The sequence below is a fragment of the Tarenaya hassleriana genome, unplaced genomic scaffold (genome assembly GCF_000463585.1).
Source record: "Tarenaya hassleriana unplaced genomic scaffold, ASM46358v1 Cleome42, whole genome shotgun sequence".
Lineage (NCBI taxonomy): Eukaryota > Viridiplantae > Streptophyta > Magnoliopsida > Brassicales > Cleomaceae > Tarenaya > Tarenaya hassleriana.
In genome coordinates, this window is record NW_010966986.1 from 108,228 (window position 1) to 121,101 (window position 12,874).

A 12,874-nucleotide genomic window follows, 5' to 3' on the forward strand; every position below is an offset into this window, starting at 1 on the left:
GACAACCTTGGCCTTCCCATCATTTGGCATTTCTCATCTTGTGCAATTACCATTTTACCCTTAACACCTGCAAAACAAAAACAAAACGGATCCATCACTGTGACAGTATCATTTCCCCTTCCCAATAAAGAAGTGTGCAACATTAATAAAGCCCAAAAAGACAGGTTCTCTCCGGGTAAAGATCATGGGCCCATATTTTTGTTTTAAAAAAAATGTCAAAATTAGCTGGTTTAGACCGGTCAACTCCCAAAGGGTAAAGTCACGGCCCTGTTACGTTATCATCCCCTCGCCCCTGCCCGAGCTGCCCGTACCTGCCCGTTCGGCTCGACCATGTAACTAAGTTCGCGTTTCGATTTCCCACTTTAGTTTTTGCTGTTTCGTTTCCTTCTCATTCCCGTCTCCTTCGATCTCTCTCTACCCCGATCGATGTCTGTCCTGCTTCACGGATTTGTCTGTCTCTGAATCGATACGTCAGCGCGATTGTGTGGCTTCGCATGTTAATTGGGTGGATCTGCCTCTCGATTAGATCGGTGAATCGTTCTGGGTCGAACATCAAAACCCTAGAATTTGCGATTCGGTGTTCACGGATTAGGGATGATTTTTGGTGGATGAATGATTGAGGATTAGGGTTTTTGGTGGATTTAGGTGCTTGGGATTGGAGAGATTTGGCGTTGCAAGGGTTTTCGAATTCGCCACGCGGAAAAGGGGATAAGTTTGTGAAAGGAGGCTAGGATTGATGGTACTCGAAGGGGAAAATGCAAGGTGGCTATGCATGGGAGGGCATGTGAGGAGAGGAAAAAGGGACGGCACATGTGGAAAATTCCCTCGCGTGCAACTGCGAGTGTGAAAGCTATTGCTTCTTCTTCTTCTGCTACGTCTTCGACGCTTTTGCTGTCCTCGTCGCCTAACTCATTCTTCAAGGTAACCCTCCTGTAAATGAATTTACAGATTTCTTTGTTTTCGTTTTCTGGATCCTTTTGTTTTTTTATGGATATCGATAACGGGTTTTGCGAATTTGGTGGATTGGAGCTGTCGGATGGATAGGGGCAAATTGATGTCTTCCGGTTCTACTGATTTATTCGGTTTTCGTAGAAATTTTGTTGCTTTTGGAAGCTCGTTGAGGGAGGAATTGTGTCGAAGCTAGAGATACTTTGACTCAGGGAAGGTGTGAGCTACGGAGTTGTGTAGAATTGTGAGAGAATGGAGATGCAATGGCTAGAAGTTACTGTTTTAGCCACATCTTGATTTCATTCGATTTTCGAATCTTGCAAGTTGTAGTCCTTGGAGCTTCTTAAATTTGTGGCCTATTGCGCCCTTGCTTCTTGTTTGTGTTTGTTTTGCTGCCATGACTTGAGGATCCGGCTTCTATATTTTATGTGAGGAAGCTGTGGCAAGGCCTTTTGAGCGTCTGGTTTGGGAATTGCTCATGCGGAGTTTGGTCTGTTGCATAAGTAAAGTATTCTTAACAAACATCTGAGGTTCGGAGCAACAGTATTGGTAGATTTTAAAGGATATAATTGAAGGAATCTTGTGCGCAGCATGGTGGCTTCAACTAATGGACACAATTTAATCTCAAAGTGTTAATATTTTTGGAGTTTGGATTGAGGGAGAATATTGTAACAATGACTTCTGTATTATTTATTGGACTAATTTGCACCGAGAGAATTCAACCGAATTAAAAACATACTCAACCGGATTGGTTTGGTCGGTACAATCCTGTTAGGTCATTTTAGTTAACTTTTAAAAGCACATAAAAAAAAACTTTTAACTACAAAACATCATTTAAAATATCAACCGTCATAAATTCAAACAAAACGTAGAAGTTTATAAACAAAATCTAAAACTATAATTTTTATTAATTTATATATTTTCTATTCAATATAAAATATATTTAAAATGATAAATGATATTAAAAATAAAAAAAATTAATCAAACTCACATAAACCCAATTAACTCCTTTAATCTAATTACTTTATAAATGAACTTATACCATAAATATTTATACAAATATTAATGTCTATATTTTTTGTATTGAGTTAAACGTTAATTCCAGGTATGCAAACACGTATTTTAATTAATGGAAACGCTTATTTACTATATTTTTAATACATACATGTAACAATTTACTACATTAACAATATTTTATAGATTTTTCTTCAGACAATTTTGGGTATATAATATATAGAATATAATTTCCCAAAGAATATTTTTATGGTATTTTTTGTTTAGTTTTTCCTTTTCTAGTTGGGAAATGATAAATCTAGTAATGAAATGACAAAAAAAAACGTGGGGGGATAAGGATGGAAAGATCCGTATGTGAGAAAGAGGTGGATGAGAAATAATTGGTGGATATTTAAAAGAACAACTATTTTCCAGGTGGATATTCCTCATTTTCTTTTTCAATTTGGGAAAATGGCGCCCTCCTATCTATCTTTCATCCCATATGTTTTGGATATTTAATTCCCAATCCCATTCTTAAATAGTTTTTTAGAATATATATATATATATATATATATTTATATATGTGTGTATATGTACTTGGTTTATCATCGCACCCAAAGGGTTGTGGGTGAGTTCAACCGTTACAAAAAAAAATGTAAATGCATGTGTATTAATCTTTTTCCTTTTTTTTTTTTGTTATGGATTGTTGACTTTGTATATGTGGTAGTGATTTAATTAGATCTGCGAGTTCGCTAATCCTCTAGAAAATTTAGTTAGATCTACGAGTGGATTATTTCAAGTGATGAATACTTTGGTTTATTCGCATATTCCAATGATGGGCTTTGTAGATATCTATCGTACAAGTTTTTTTGAAATTTTTATTCAAGTTCGATTATTGGTAGTAGCCATATAGTTTCTACGAAACAGAGCTCAAAGACAAAACAACATCCTCCATACACAAAGGGCACTTGAAGATGGAACCAAACAGAGCTTGCGAACCCAACCATTCTCCTAAAAAAAAATTATTTTAACACACATCAAAACTCCCATCATCATCATCATCATCATCAATCTGTATCTAACCACAGAAAAAAAAAAGCGGACGATGAAAGCCCTTGTTCCAGAGGGAAAAAGGGCTTTTTTTTTTTTTTCTGAGTAGCATTCTCCTACTGGCAATGGCATATTGCAAAGAACCTTGGATACCTCTGCGGTCTGATTTTGAATTGTAATGTCAATGCAACTACAAAGGGGAAACTGATCTGTAACCCATAACAAATCTATGGAGGGGCGAACGAGCACCAGAACAGATCCTCTTTTCACTACTAATAAAGTTAACACAGAGGTCGGGACTTCAGAGACAACATATATATATATATATATATATATATATAGTAAAGAGCTAAGCATCAACGTAACTCACCACTTGTTTCCTCCTCTGTGGCTGTGGATGATGTCAGACGAGGGATGAGCCCTGATGAACTGGAAGAAGCAAGGATCAGAGTCAGCAGTAAGAGAGAGTTGGTATCACATAAACAGAATGCTCCGAATAGAGAACTCACCGGGATTACTTCAATGCCAAGAAGATTGCTTATATCCGTCCCATCCTCCCTCGGGCTCCTTCCTCTTTAGAACACCTCCGGGCATCTGAAGTGTCCTTGCTTGTTCTTCCTTATTTAAGGTCTGCGAACTGGATGCGGACATCGGCCTTGAGGGTGCAAGAGAAGATGCTTCGTTTCTTCCTTCCATGTCTAGGACTCCAGGGCCAGTGTTCAGGTCCAAGTCGTGCCTGAACCATTTTCTGCCGGGTTCTGAACCACCGGCACTGTTATTCCCATCTGTGAGGTTCACAACGTAAGGCCGTGGATAGTTGGATGAGACAGCAACAGCTGGCCCTAACAGTTGAGAGTTAACAGGTGGAAAACTAAGCCTTCCAACAGATGAAGAGTCCACATATGTAGCAGAACCACCAGAGAAAGTGGCTGATGATAGAGGGAAACTGGCACCAAAGGGGAAGACCGGATACTGAAACGGAGCTGTAGACTGAAAGGGAACAGCTGGGGAAGAAGACAGGACTGGGCCTCTATACAGATCTGGATTAAAGGACGGAACAGTAGTTGGACCCAGCGGTCTCTGCGGCCCACCGCTTGCAACCATCGGGAAAGGCTGTTCTCTATCGGGCATAACCGTGGGAGGAATAGTCACTGAGTAGCTGGCTGAGGGAAACCATGATGACAAGTTTCCCATATCTGCACCATTAACTCGTATTCCCGGAAGGAATGGTTGGGAAGGTAAACTGCTTTTAGCAGAATGCTGACTGAATATAACTGATGGTTCGGGATGCACGTCATCGGCCATAGGCCCATTATTCAGATCGAAGTCCCTCAGTCCACCAGCTTCATCTGTTATACGATCACTCAATACCTGTTTGACCGGCTGAAATTTGTGATTGTTGCCAGTGTAATTTCCTAAATCTGCAGTTTCATCAACTCTGTTCAAATCAAGATCAAGTCCACCAGAGCGAGCAGGAGCTGAACTCATTTTCTGTTCATGTAACGAATTAGTTGCAGCATCACATACAGATGTCTGACCTGGAGTTCGGGTGACCAAATCTTCTAGGACTCTCTCATCTGGAACATTCAAATCAATATCAAGTGGAGGCCGAGTTTGTTTTCGAGTATTAACATCCACCCGAGCAGTATTATTTGCACCGAATGGTCCCTCGAGAGGTTTCCCAGCTGGGCGAAACGCACTTGTTGCAGCTGAACCCTTCCAACCATGCACCCCTTTGTTCCTCAACAGGTTTTCAGGTGGAACAAAGGGGCCCTTCGCAGCAGCAGCTACTGTTATTGAAGCAGGAAGCAGCATAGGAAAATGAACAGGTGTTGATGTTCCTGCTACTGTTAAGCTGCCGAGATCCCCATTCCTCCCATCATCTCCACTGAAGCCTTCATTTAGATCAAACTCAACTTTTGTATCTCTATCTGCAGCAGAAGAAGAAGAAGCGTCTCCAGCCATAGAAGTGGACTCATCTACCTCGTCTTCCCCGGCAGTGCTCAATCTAGATTCCTTTGCTTTCGCACACTGTTCTCCTCTGTCCTTCACTGTAAATGAGGACACTGTCGGAGGAGAGCGTACACCAGACTGCTGCTCATTGTCTTCATTACCATCTAAATTCTCCCCTACATGCTCAACTTTATGATTCATTACAGATGAAACTAAACCAGCCCCTATTTTGTTCCCACTAGCAGAAGACTCTCCCTCGACTTTCTGCCCCTTTGTATGATCATGATGACTGTCTGTCTCCATTTCATCAGCCTTCTCAGCTTTAAGCTCATTAGCATTGGCAGAGACAAAACAGTTACCAAAACCAAATGGCAATGTGGAGTCATCTGTTTCCCTGACTAGTTCGGAAATCGACTTAACAATTGGTGGCTTTGGATCATCCTTATTGCTTTGGTTGCTCTCTGAAAATGGCTGAGAGCAGGAAACTTCATCCTCTGCTTTAACACCTAAGTCGCCAACTTCACCCTCTACTTTAACACTCGGGTTGCCAACTTCACTCTCTACTTTAGCACCTGAGTCGCCAACTTTAGAATCAGCTGACAATTTTCCCTTTGCATCTGAAACATCAGCAAGGATGCCATCAACTCTTGTGCCTTCGGACTCTTTGATCATATCATTATCCATATTCTTGATCTCATTTGCAGAGGACGCAGAAGTGGGCATTTTTACTGCCTCTCTGGACTCCCCATTACTCTCTAAGCATTGATTTACAGGTTGTTTCCCAGAAGAAGAATCCAATTTCCCGGCCATAACAGCTATAGGATTCAAGTGTGCCTTAGCTTCAGCCTCTTTTGGCCACACATTACCACCAATAAAGTCCTGCTTTTCATCTTCAATTTTTGCAAGGTCAGTGGGAAGAGTATGAACAAGATCATCTGATGACAAATTCGGTCTTGAATCATTTCCCATGCATAAGTTTTCATTTGTCTGAGGTGAACCAGTTGGCGAGTCCATATCAGACTTAGAAATCTCACCAGCTGCTACGCTAGCAAGAAGATTCATTCCAACATCATCTTCAGCTGCCACAGGTACATTGGACTCAGAGTACTTCACACAACTTTCAATTAAAGCATTTATGGAGCAAAAAGGATTCTCATGCGGTTTCCCTGGCTTTAGCTCATTCACAGAATGTGGCGAACTTGCTTTTGGGACATTTGGAGCATTTGCTTTTGGGACTTCAGACAGTTTCCTCGTGTCATCTACTGTCCTAGATCGCACTTCATTTGGAATAGATGGAGAACCTCCACCCTCGACGGACCCAGCTTGTGCATCTTTGCTATCATTGCTTTGCCATGACTCATGCAAATCAGAGCTAATAATTGTTCTATGCATATCAGTCGTTTCCTTCAGATTCTGATCAACTTGATCATTCTTCTCAGAAAGCACAGGAGAAGAAGATCTGCTATTCACCACTGCAGCATCCTCAGCGGATGTTGTACCAGTGGTTTGGGCAGGACTGCGGCCTCGATTTGGTATCTTGACAATCAATTTATGAGCATTGCCTTCTGCTGTCAGAACTTCATGGGCCTTTTCACATGTTGAATTGGATTGTAACACTTTATCTGAAGCTGAGTAATTCTTTGTCAGTAAAGAATTTCTGACTGAACCAGTCTCCCTAAGACCTGTTGATGGGGCAGACCCCTGAAAACTGTTGACCAATCTCCGATGCCGAGAGCCACCTGAGCTCTTATTCGCATTCAGTGATCCTGTGGAGGGACTCCTCGGATCCTCTGTTCCTGAGGCACCCCCAGATTTAGCATGATCAGTCGAATACGACTGGCTATTGTTGTGAGATGGACTGGAGCTACTACTTTTCTCATCCCTTGCAGATGTCAGAGGAACATCAGATACAGCAGCACCACCAAAACTTTTCTGCTGTCCTTCTTTCATGTTCGTACCACCTGATGAAGGTGACAGGGCTGACTTTGTAGAACCAGGGGATTGAGATGCGGAGTTTACATTACTTTCCCCCTGGACCACCTTAACTGAAGAAGATTTAGAAGAACGGGGGTGTGACACTGAAGTTTTTGTGGTTCCATGAGAAGTGTCAGGCAGACGAGGCCTTGCAGGCCATGAAACACCCTGCCCAGAGCTTGACTTAGCATCCATTTCAGCCTCAACGCGTTTTTTCCACGTGTCAACCAAACTCCTCGCTTTCCTCTGAATCTCAACATTCTTATGTGATCTCAAATGATTAACAGATTTCCCAATGTTGCACATCTGAAGTGCATGGAGATTAACAGGCAACTTATCCAGAGCACGTAGTAAGATTAATAAGAACTCCTCGATTGATCTATCACCATCCTTGGGACTGTTACCATCACCCATCTTCCCTTTGTGCACTTGCTGAAGCCATTCATCAAACACAGGAAGTCCTCTCAGCTGGACGAATCTGCTAAGACAATCAAACTTTTCAGTAGCTGCAACTACACCAGCAAGCATCGATCTGTTTGCTAAGTCTATTTTCCTTTCACTCCTCTCAGGCAGCATGAGTTGGACTAACTTTTCGACCCCATCTGAATCCACGAGGCCCCCCTTTTCCGTAATCTTTACAATTTCAGATCTTAAAGCACTCTCCAATTTACTGTGAACAGAATCAGCGTCTTCAACCCTCGCAGGACGTTCCCGTTTAACAGCCTCAGAACCTTGCTCCACACGATCCCTCTTCTTCCCCTTCACTTGGGAAGGAATGGAAGAGCCACTATTCTGTACACTATCAGAACTTGTCTTCAATTGTGATGTTGATGTTGGGCCATTCATTGGTTTCGGTGACCGTCCACCTTGCTGTACTGTTGCATGCATTTCCAAACGTGTCTTATACAATACCTGATCTACTTCTTCTTGTCGTTCCTGCAAAAAGAAAAGTCATCACCACAGCAAAGCAAAAATTCTAATGAAAATGTGATCCATTTAAAAGACAATGTATAACTCACATCAATATAATCTTGATCTGTCAGCCACCATAAACACTTGTGTGTGATGTCATAAACACGCCAGCACACAAATGAGCAAATCCCTGGTGGCAGTTCAACGCCTTTAGGAAGGAAAGCAACTTTACACGGGTGAAGTAAGGATGCAGCAGGAGAGGACACGGCAGTTGATGTTTTTTCTGCATCTCTAGACTGTCCATTGTTCCCTAAGCACTGATTTACTTTTATGGCAGTTACTGAACGAATTATTCCAATGAATGGTGGGCAGTCCTGTGGTGGTTTAAACAAAGCACAATCACCAACACTGATTTTGCGTCCGTCCTGCAATAAGGAACAAAGAAAACAATAAAACTTCCAGAAATCATAGAGATATCTCAGTATCAATATAACAGCTACGGGAAGCATATTTTACCGCTGCAATTCTATAATCTGAAATTTTGGAACAATGTAAAGTAGTTCCAGAACAGTGTATCCAAGGATATCAAAAGGTCATGTAACTATGATTTCATCCAAATTAGCTAAACTACATACATTTTCAGGAAAACTGATGATGCCTCCAATTTAAGACTTAAGAGGATATACAACAGTCGAAGAATATCTTTTTGGGGATTCCAGTTCATGTAATACACAGTGAAACATCAAAGGCACAGGTTCCACAGATCTTTTAGTTTCCGAATCACCCAACAGAACAATGACGAAGCAGTAATAATGTAGAGATCATCACCCCGACAGACGACTAATATTCAGCTACTTGGAGAACTTATTTATGTATGACTGAATATAGTTCCACTACGAAAAACCCTAAAGGCAAGCAGAAGTCATTGTTACAATATTCTCCCTCAATCCAAACTCCAAAAATATTAACACTTTGAGATTAAATTGTGTCCATTAGTTGAAGCCACCATGCTGCGCACAAGATTCCTTCAATTATATCCTTTAAAATCTACCAATACTGTTGCTCCGAACCTCAGATGTTTGTTAAGAATACTTTACTTATGCAACAGACCAAACTCCGCATGAGCAATTCCCAAACCAGACGCTCAAAAGGCCTTGCCACAGCTTCCTCACATAAAATATAGAAGCCGGATCCTCAAGTCATGGCAGCAAAACAAACACAAACAAGAAGCAAGGGCGCAATAGGCCACAAATTTAAGAAGCTCCAAGGACTACAACTTGCAAGATTCGAAAATCGAATGAAATCAAGATGTGGCTAAAACAGTAACTTCTAGCCATTGCATCTCCATTCTCTCACAATTCTACACAACTCCGTAGCTCACACCTTCCCTGAGTCAAAGTATCTCTAGCTTCGACACAATTCCTCCCTCAACGAGCTTCCAAAAGCAACAAAATTTCTACGAAAACCGAATAAATCAGTAGAACCGGAAGACATCAATTTGCCCCTATCCATCCGACAGCTCCAATCCACCAAATTCGCAAAACCCGTTATCGATATCCATAAAAAAACAAAAGGATCCAGAAAACGAAAACAAAGAAATCTGTAAATTCATTTACAGGAGGGTTACCTTGAAGAATGAGTTAGGCGACGAGGACAGCAAAAGCGTCGAAGACGTAGCAGAAGAAGAAGAAGCAATAGCTTTCACACTCGCAGTTGCACGCGAGGGAATTTTCCACATGTGCCGTCCCTTTTTCCTCTCCTCACATGCCCTCCCATGCATAGCCACCTTGCATTTTCCCCTTCGAGTACCATCAATCCTAGCCTCCTTTCACAAACTTATCCCCTTTTCCGCGTGGCGAATTCGAAAACCCTTGCAACGCCAAATCTCTCCAATCCCAAGCACCTAAATCCACCAAAAACCCTAATCCTCAATCATTCATCCACCAAAAATCATCCCTAATCCGTGAACACCGAATCGCAAATTCTAGGGTTTTGATGTTCGACCCAGAACGATTCACCGATCTAATCGAGAGGCAGATCCACCCAATTAACATGCGAAGCCACACAATCGCGCTGACGTATCGATTCAGAGACAGACAAATCCGTGAAGCAGGACAGACATCGATCGGGGTAGAGAGAGATCGAAGGAGACGGGAATGAGAAGGAAACGAAACAGCAAAAACTAAAGTGGGAAATCGAAACGCGAACTTAGTTACATGGTCGAGCCGAACGGGCAGGTACGGGCAGCTCGGGCAGGGGCGAGGGGATGATAACGTAACAGGGCCGTGACTTTACCCTTTGGGAGTTGACCGGTCTAAACCAGCTAATTTTGACATTTTTTTTAAAACAAAAATATGGGCCCATGATCTTTACCCGGAGAGAACCTGTCTTTTTGGGCTTTATTAATGTTGCACACTTCTTTATTGGGAAGGGGAAATGATACTGTCACAGTGATGGATCCGTTTTGTTTTTGTTTTGCAGGTGTTAAGGGTAAAATGGTAATTGCACAAGATGAGAAATGCCAAATGATGGGAAGGCCAAGGTTGTCCGGAGATGTGCCAACACACACTACTAAAAGAAAGGTGAGATATAAATGTTCTATGCTTGGAAAATAAATCAATTTTTTTGTCTTTTATTTTTTTAATAAAACGATAACATTTCTCTTAATCATTTTTTTTTATATAATTACATAAATTATTATCGTTCTAATAATATGTTAAAATACTATACATGGTGGATTAGCTAAATGGGTTAATCCAAACTAACAATAATAGTATATGGTTAATTTATTTGGTTATTTTTATTAAATGGTTTAATGTTTTAACCCAAATGGTTATCATTACATATGTTAAACTAAGATAAATGTATACACATATATATAGATATATACATCATATATTACGAAATATTATATAAAAAAATCGACATATAATCATAAATAATTTTATGTATAAATATTTATGGTATAAGTTCATTTATAAAGTAATTAGATTAAAGGAGTTAATTGGGTTTATGTGAGTTTGATTAATTTTTTTTATTTTTAATATCATTTATCATTTTAAATATATTTTATATTGAATAGAAAATATATAAATTAATAAAAATTATAGCTTTAGATTTTGTTTATAAACTTCTACGTTTTGTTTGAATTTATGACGGTTAATATTTTAAATGATGTTTTGTAGTTAAAAGTTTTTTTTTTATGTGCTTTTAAAAGTTAACTAAAATGACCTAACAGGATTGTACCGACCAAAAAAAAAAATAATTAAAAAAAATAAGTGGCCGACAAACGCCCGCTATAAAAAAATAAATTAATTAATCTTAAATTAAAAAAATGTGGGCTGCACCAATAAAATAATAATAATATTTATAAAAAAATCTCAAAAACCTCACTATAAAAGGGGAGACTCTTCTTCTCCATTATATGCATATACAAGAGAGAGAGAGAGTATAAATAGTAAAAACAAAATGTCTATTAAAAATTAGGGAATGGATTCTCATCCGGAGAAAACTACCATCACGAAAAACAACCGACATAATCCAGTGAGTGAATTTGGATTTAATTTGAGAATTCAATTGTTATTGTCTTCAGAGTTTGTGTATTAGTGTGCAAATTTGTTGTTTGATTCATGTTGTTGCAATGATTATAAATATTTATGTATTGTCCATGGATTTTGGTGTTGGTTTGAATGAATTAGTGAATTTATGCGTCCGGGTCGGATCGGTCTGGTTCTAGACCATTCGGACCAGAGTTGCAAAAAAAGAAATACAAAAATTTGAATAAGAGAATAAAGATAAAATTTGGACTGACGGTCTCCTGTCACACCGATCCGGTCTAGTCTAAAAAAAAAAGTAAGAAAAATAATTTTTAAAAAACAAACAAATAAATAAATAACAAAAGGACTGGACAGAAACTAGTCTGACCGGTATGGCAAGAAAAATAGAAGAAAAAAAATAATAAATAATAAAAGAAAAGAAAAAATGAATAAATAAATAATGGAATGGATGATCAAGAAATTAGATCGCCTTGGTCTAACACTAAAACCAAAATTTTAAAAAAATATGACTAAACTTGGTTCAAACCGGACTATACGTAGTTCGGATCAAACGATACGACCGGGTAAGTACCAATCTCAGCATGAGCCAAACTGATAATCTAGACGGATCAGAACCTCGTTTGATCGGACTGATGACTTAAAAGATTATATAAATCATAAAAATAAGTAAAATAAATAAGAACAAATTTAAAACAAATTATGTTTGGTTTCCGATCGACATCCGTTGAAAATTTATTAGAATACCACATAATGGAATACCAAGGAACGTCATCCTCCCCCCTCCACTACAAAAAAAATCACCGATTTCTAACGGATTTATCCGTTGGATTTTTTTTTAACGATTTTCAACGATGATTTCCGTTAAAAATTTCAACGGATTGCCATCGGAAATTTTTAACGGAATTTTCAACGAATTCAATTGAAAATTTCCGTTGAAAATTTCCAACCGATTTCTGATGGAAATGCCGTTGGAAATCTTAAACCAAAATTTTCAATTGAATCCTTTGAAAATTCTGTTAAAAAATTCCGATGGCAATCCATTGAAATTTTTAACGAAAATCGTTGTTGAAAATCATTAAAAAAAAATTCCAACCGATAAATACGTTAGAAATCGTTGATTTTTTTTTTTATAGTGGAGGCGGGAGGATGGCGTTCTTTGGTATTCCATTATGTGGTATTCTAAGAACATACCTCGCTATGCATTTCTCACTTGATGCTTTCTAGATTATCGACCAAGGACAGGGTACGACGTTAAGCATTACAACGGACACAAGTTGTTACTATGCGGAGCTACAGAAGAAACTCATACACACCTCTTCTTTGAGTGCAACTACAGCAGCCAAGTTTGGGAGCATTTTGTGGGATTATATCGGCGAAACCCGCCCTCGAACATATTCCAAAGTGCAGACTGGATTAATGATGTTGTAACCATGGATGAGAGAGATACAAAATATCTTATAAAGACGCTACTTCAAATGACGGTGTAC

At 39.4% G+C, this 12,874-nt stretch overlaps 1 protein-coding gene and 1 long non-coding RNA gene across 2 annotated transcripts; one reads left to right on the forward strand and one right to left on the reverse strand.

Moving 5' to 3' along the window:
- Positions 1-357: 357 nt before the first annotated feature.
- On the forward strand, positions 358-1,327 carry LOC104824983. Its single transcript, XR_773497.2, has 2 exons — positions 358-921; positions 1,093-1,327. It is a non-coding gene; the product is annotated as an uncharacterized LOC104824983 (long non-coding RNA).
- A 1,756-nt stretch (positions 1,328-3,083) lies between these two features.
- Positions 3,084-8,082, reverse strand: LOC104825176. Its single transcript, XM_010557465.2, has 3 exons — positions 7,938-8,082; positions 3,501-7,854; positions 3,084-3,420 (listed from the first exon to the last, which is right to left on the reverse strand). Exon 2 carries the CDS (start codon positions 7,804-7,806, stop codon positions 3,511-3,513), a length of 4,296 nt encoding a protein of 1,431 aa, XP_010555767.2. The 5' UTR covers positions 7,807-7,854; positions 7,938-8,082; the 3' UTR covers positions 3,084-3,420; positions 3,501-3,510.
- Between the last annotated feature and the right edge of the window lie 4,792 nt (positions 8,083-12,874).

Coding starts and splice junctions, on each gene's coding strand:
- LOC104825176 (XM_010557465.2), bottom strand. CDS start 7,806: ATGCATGCAACAGTACAGCAAGGTGGACGGTCACCGAAACCAATGAAT.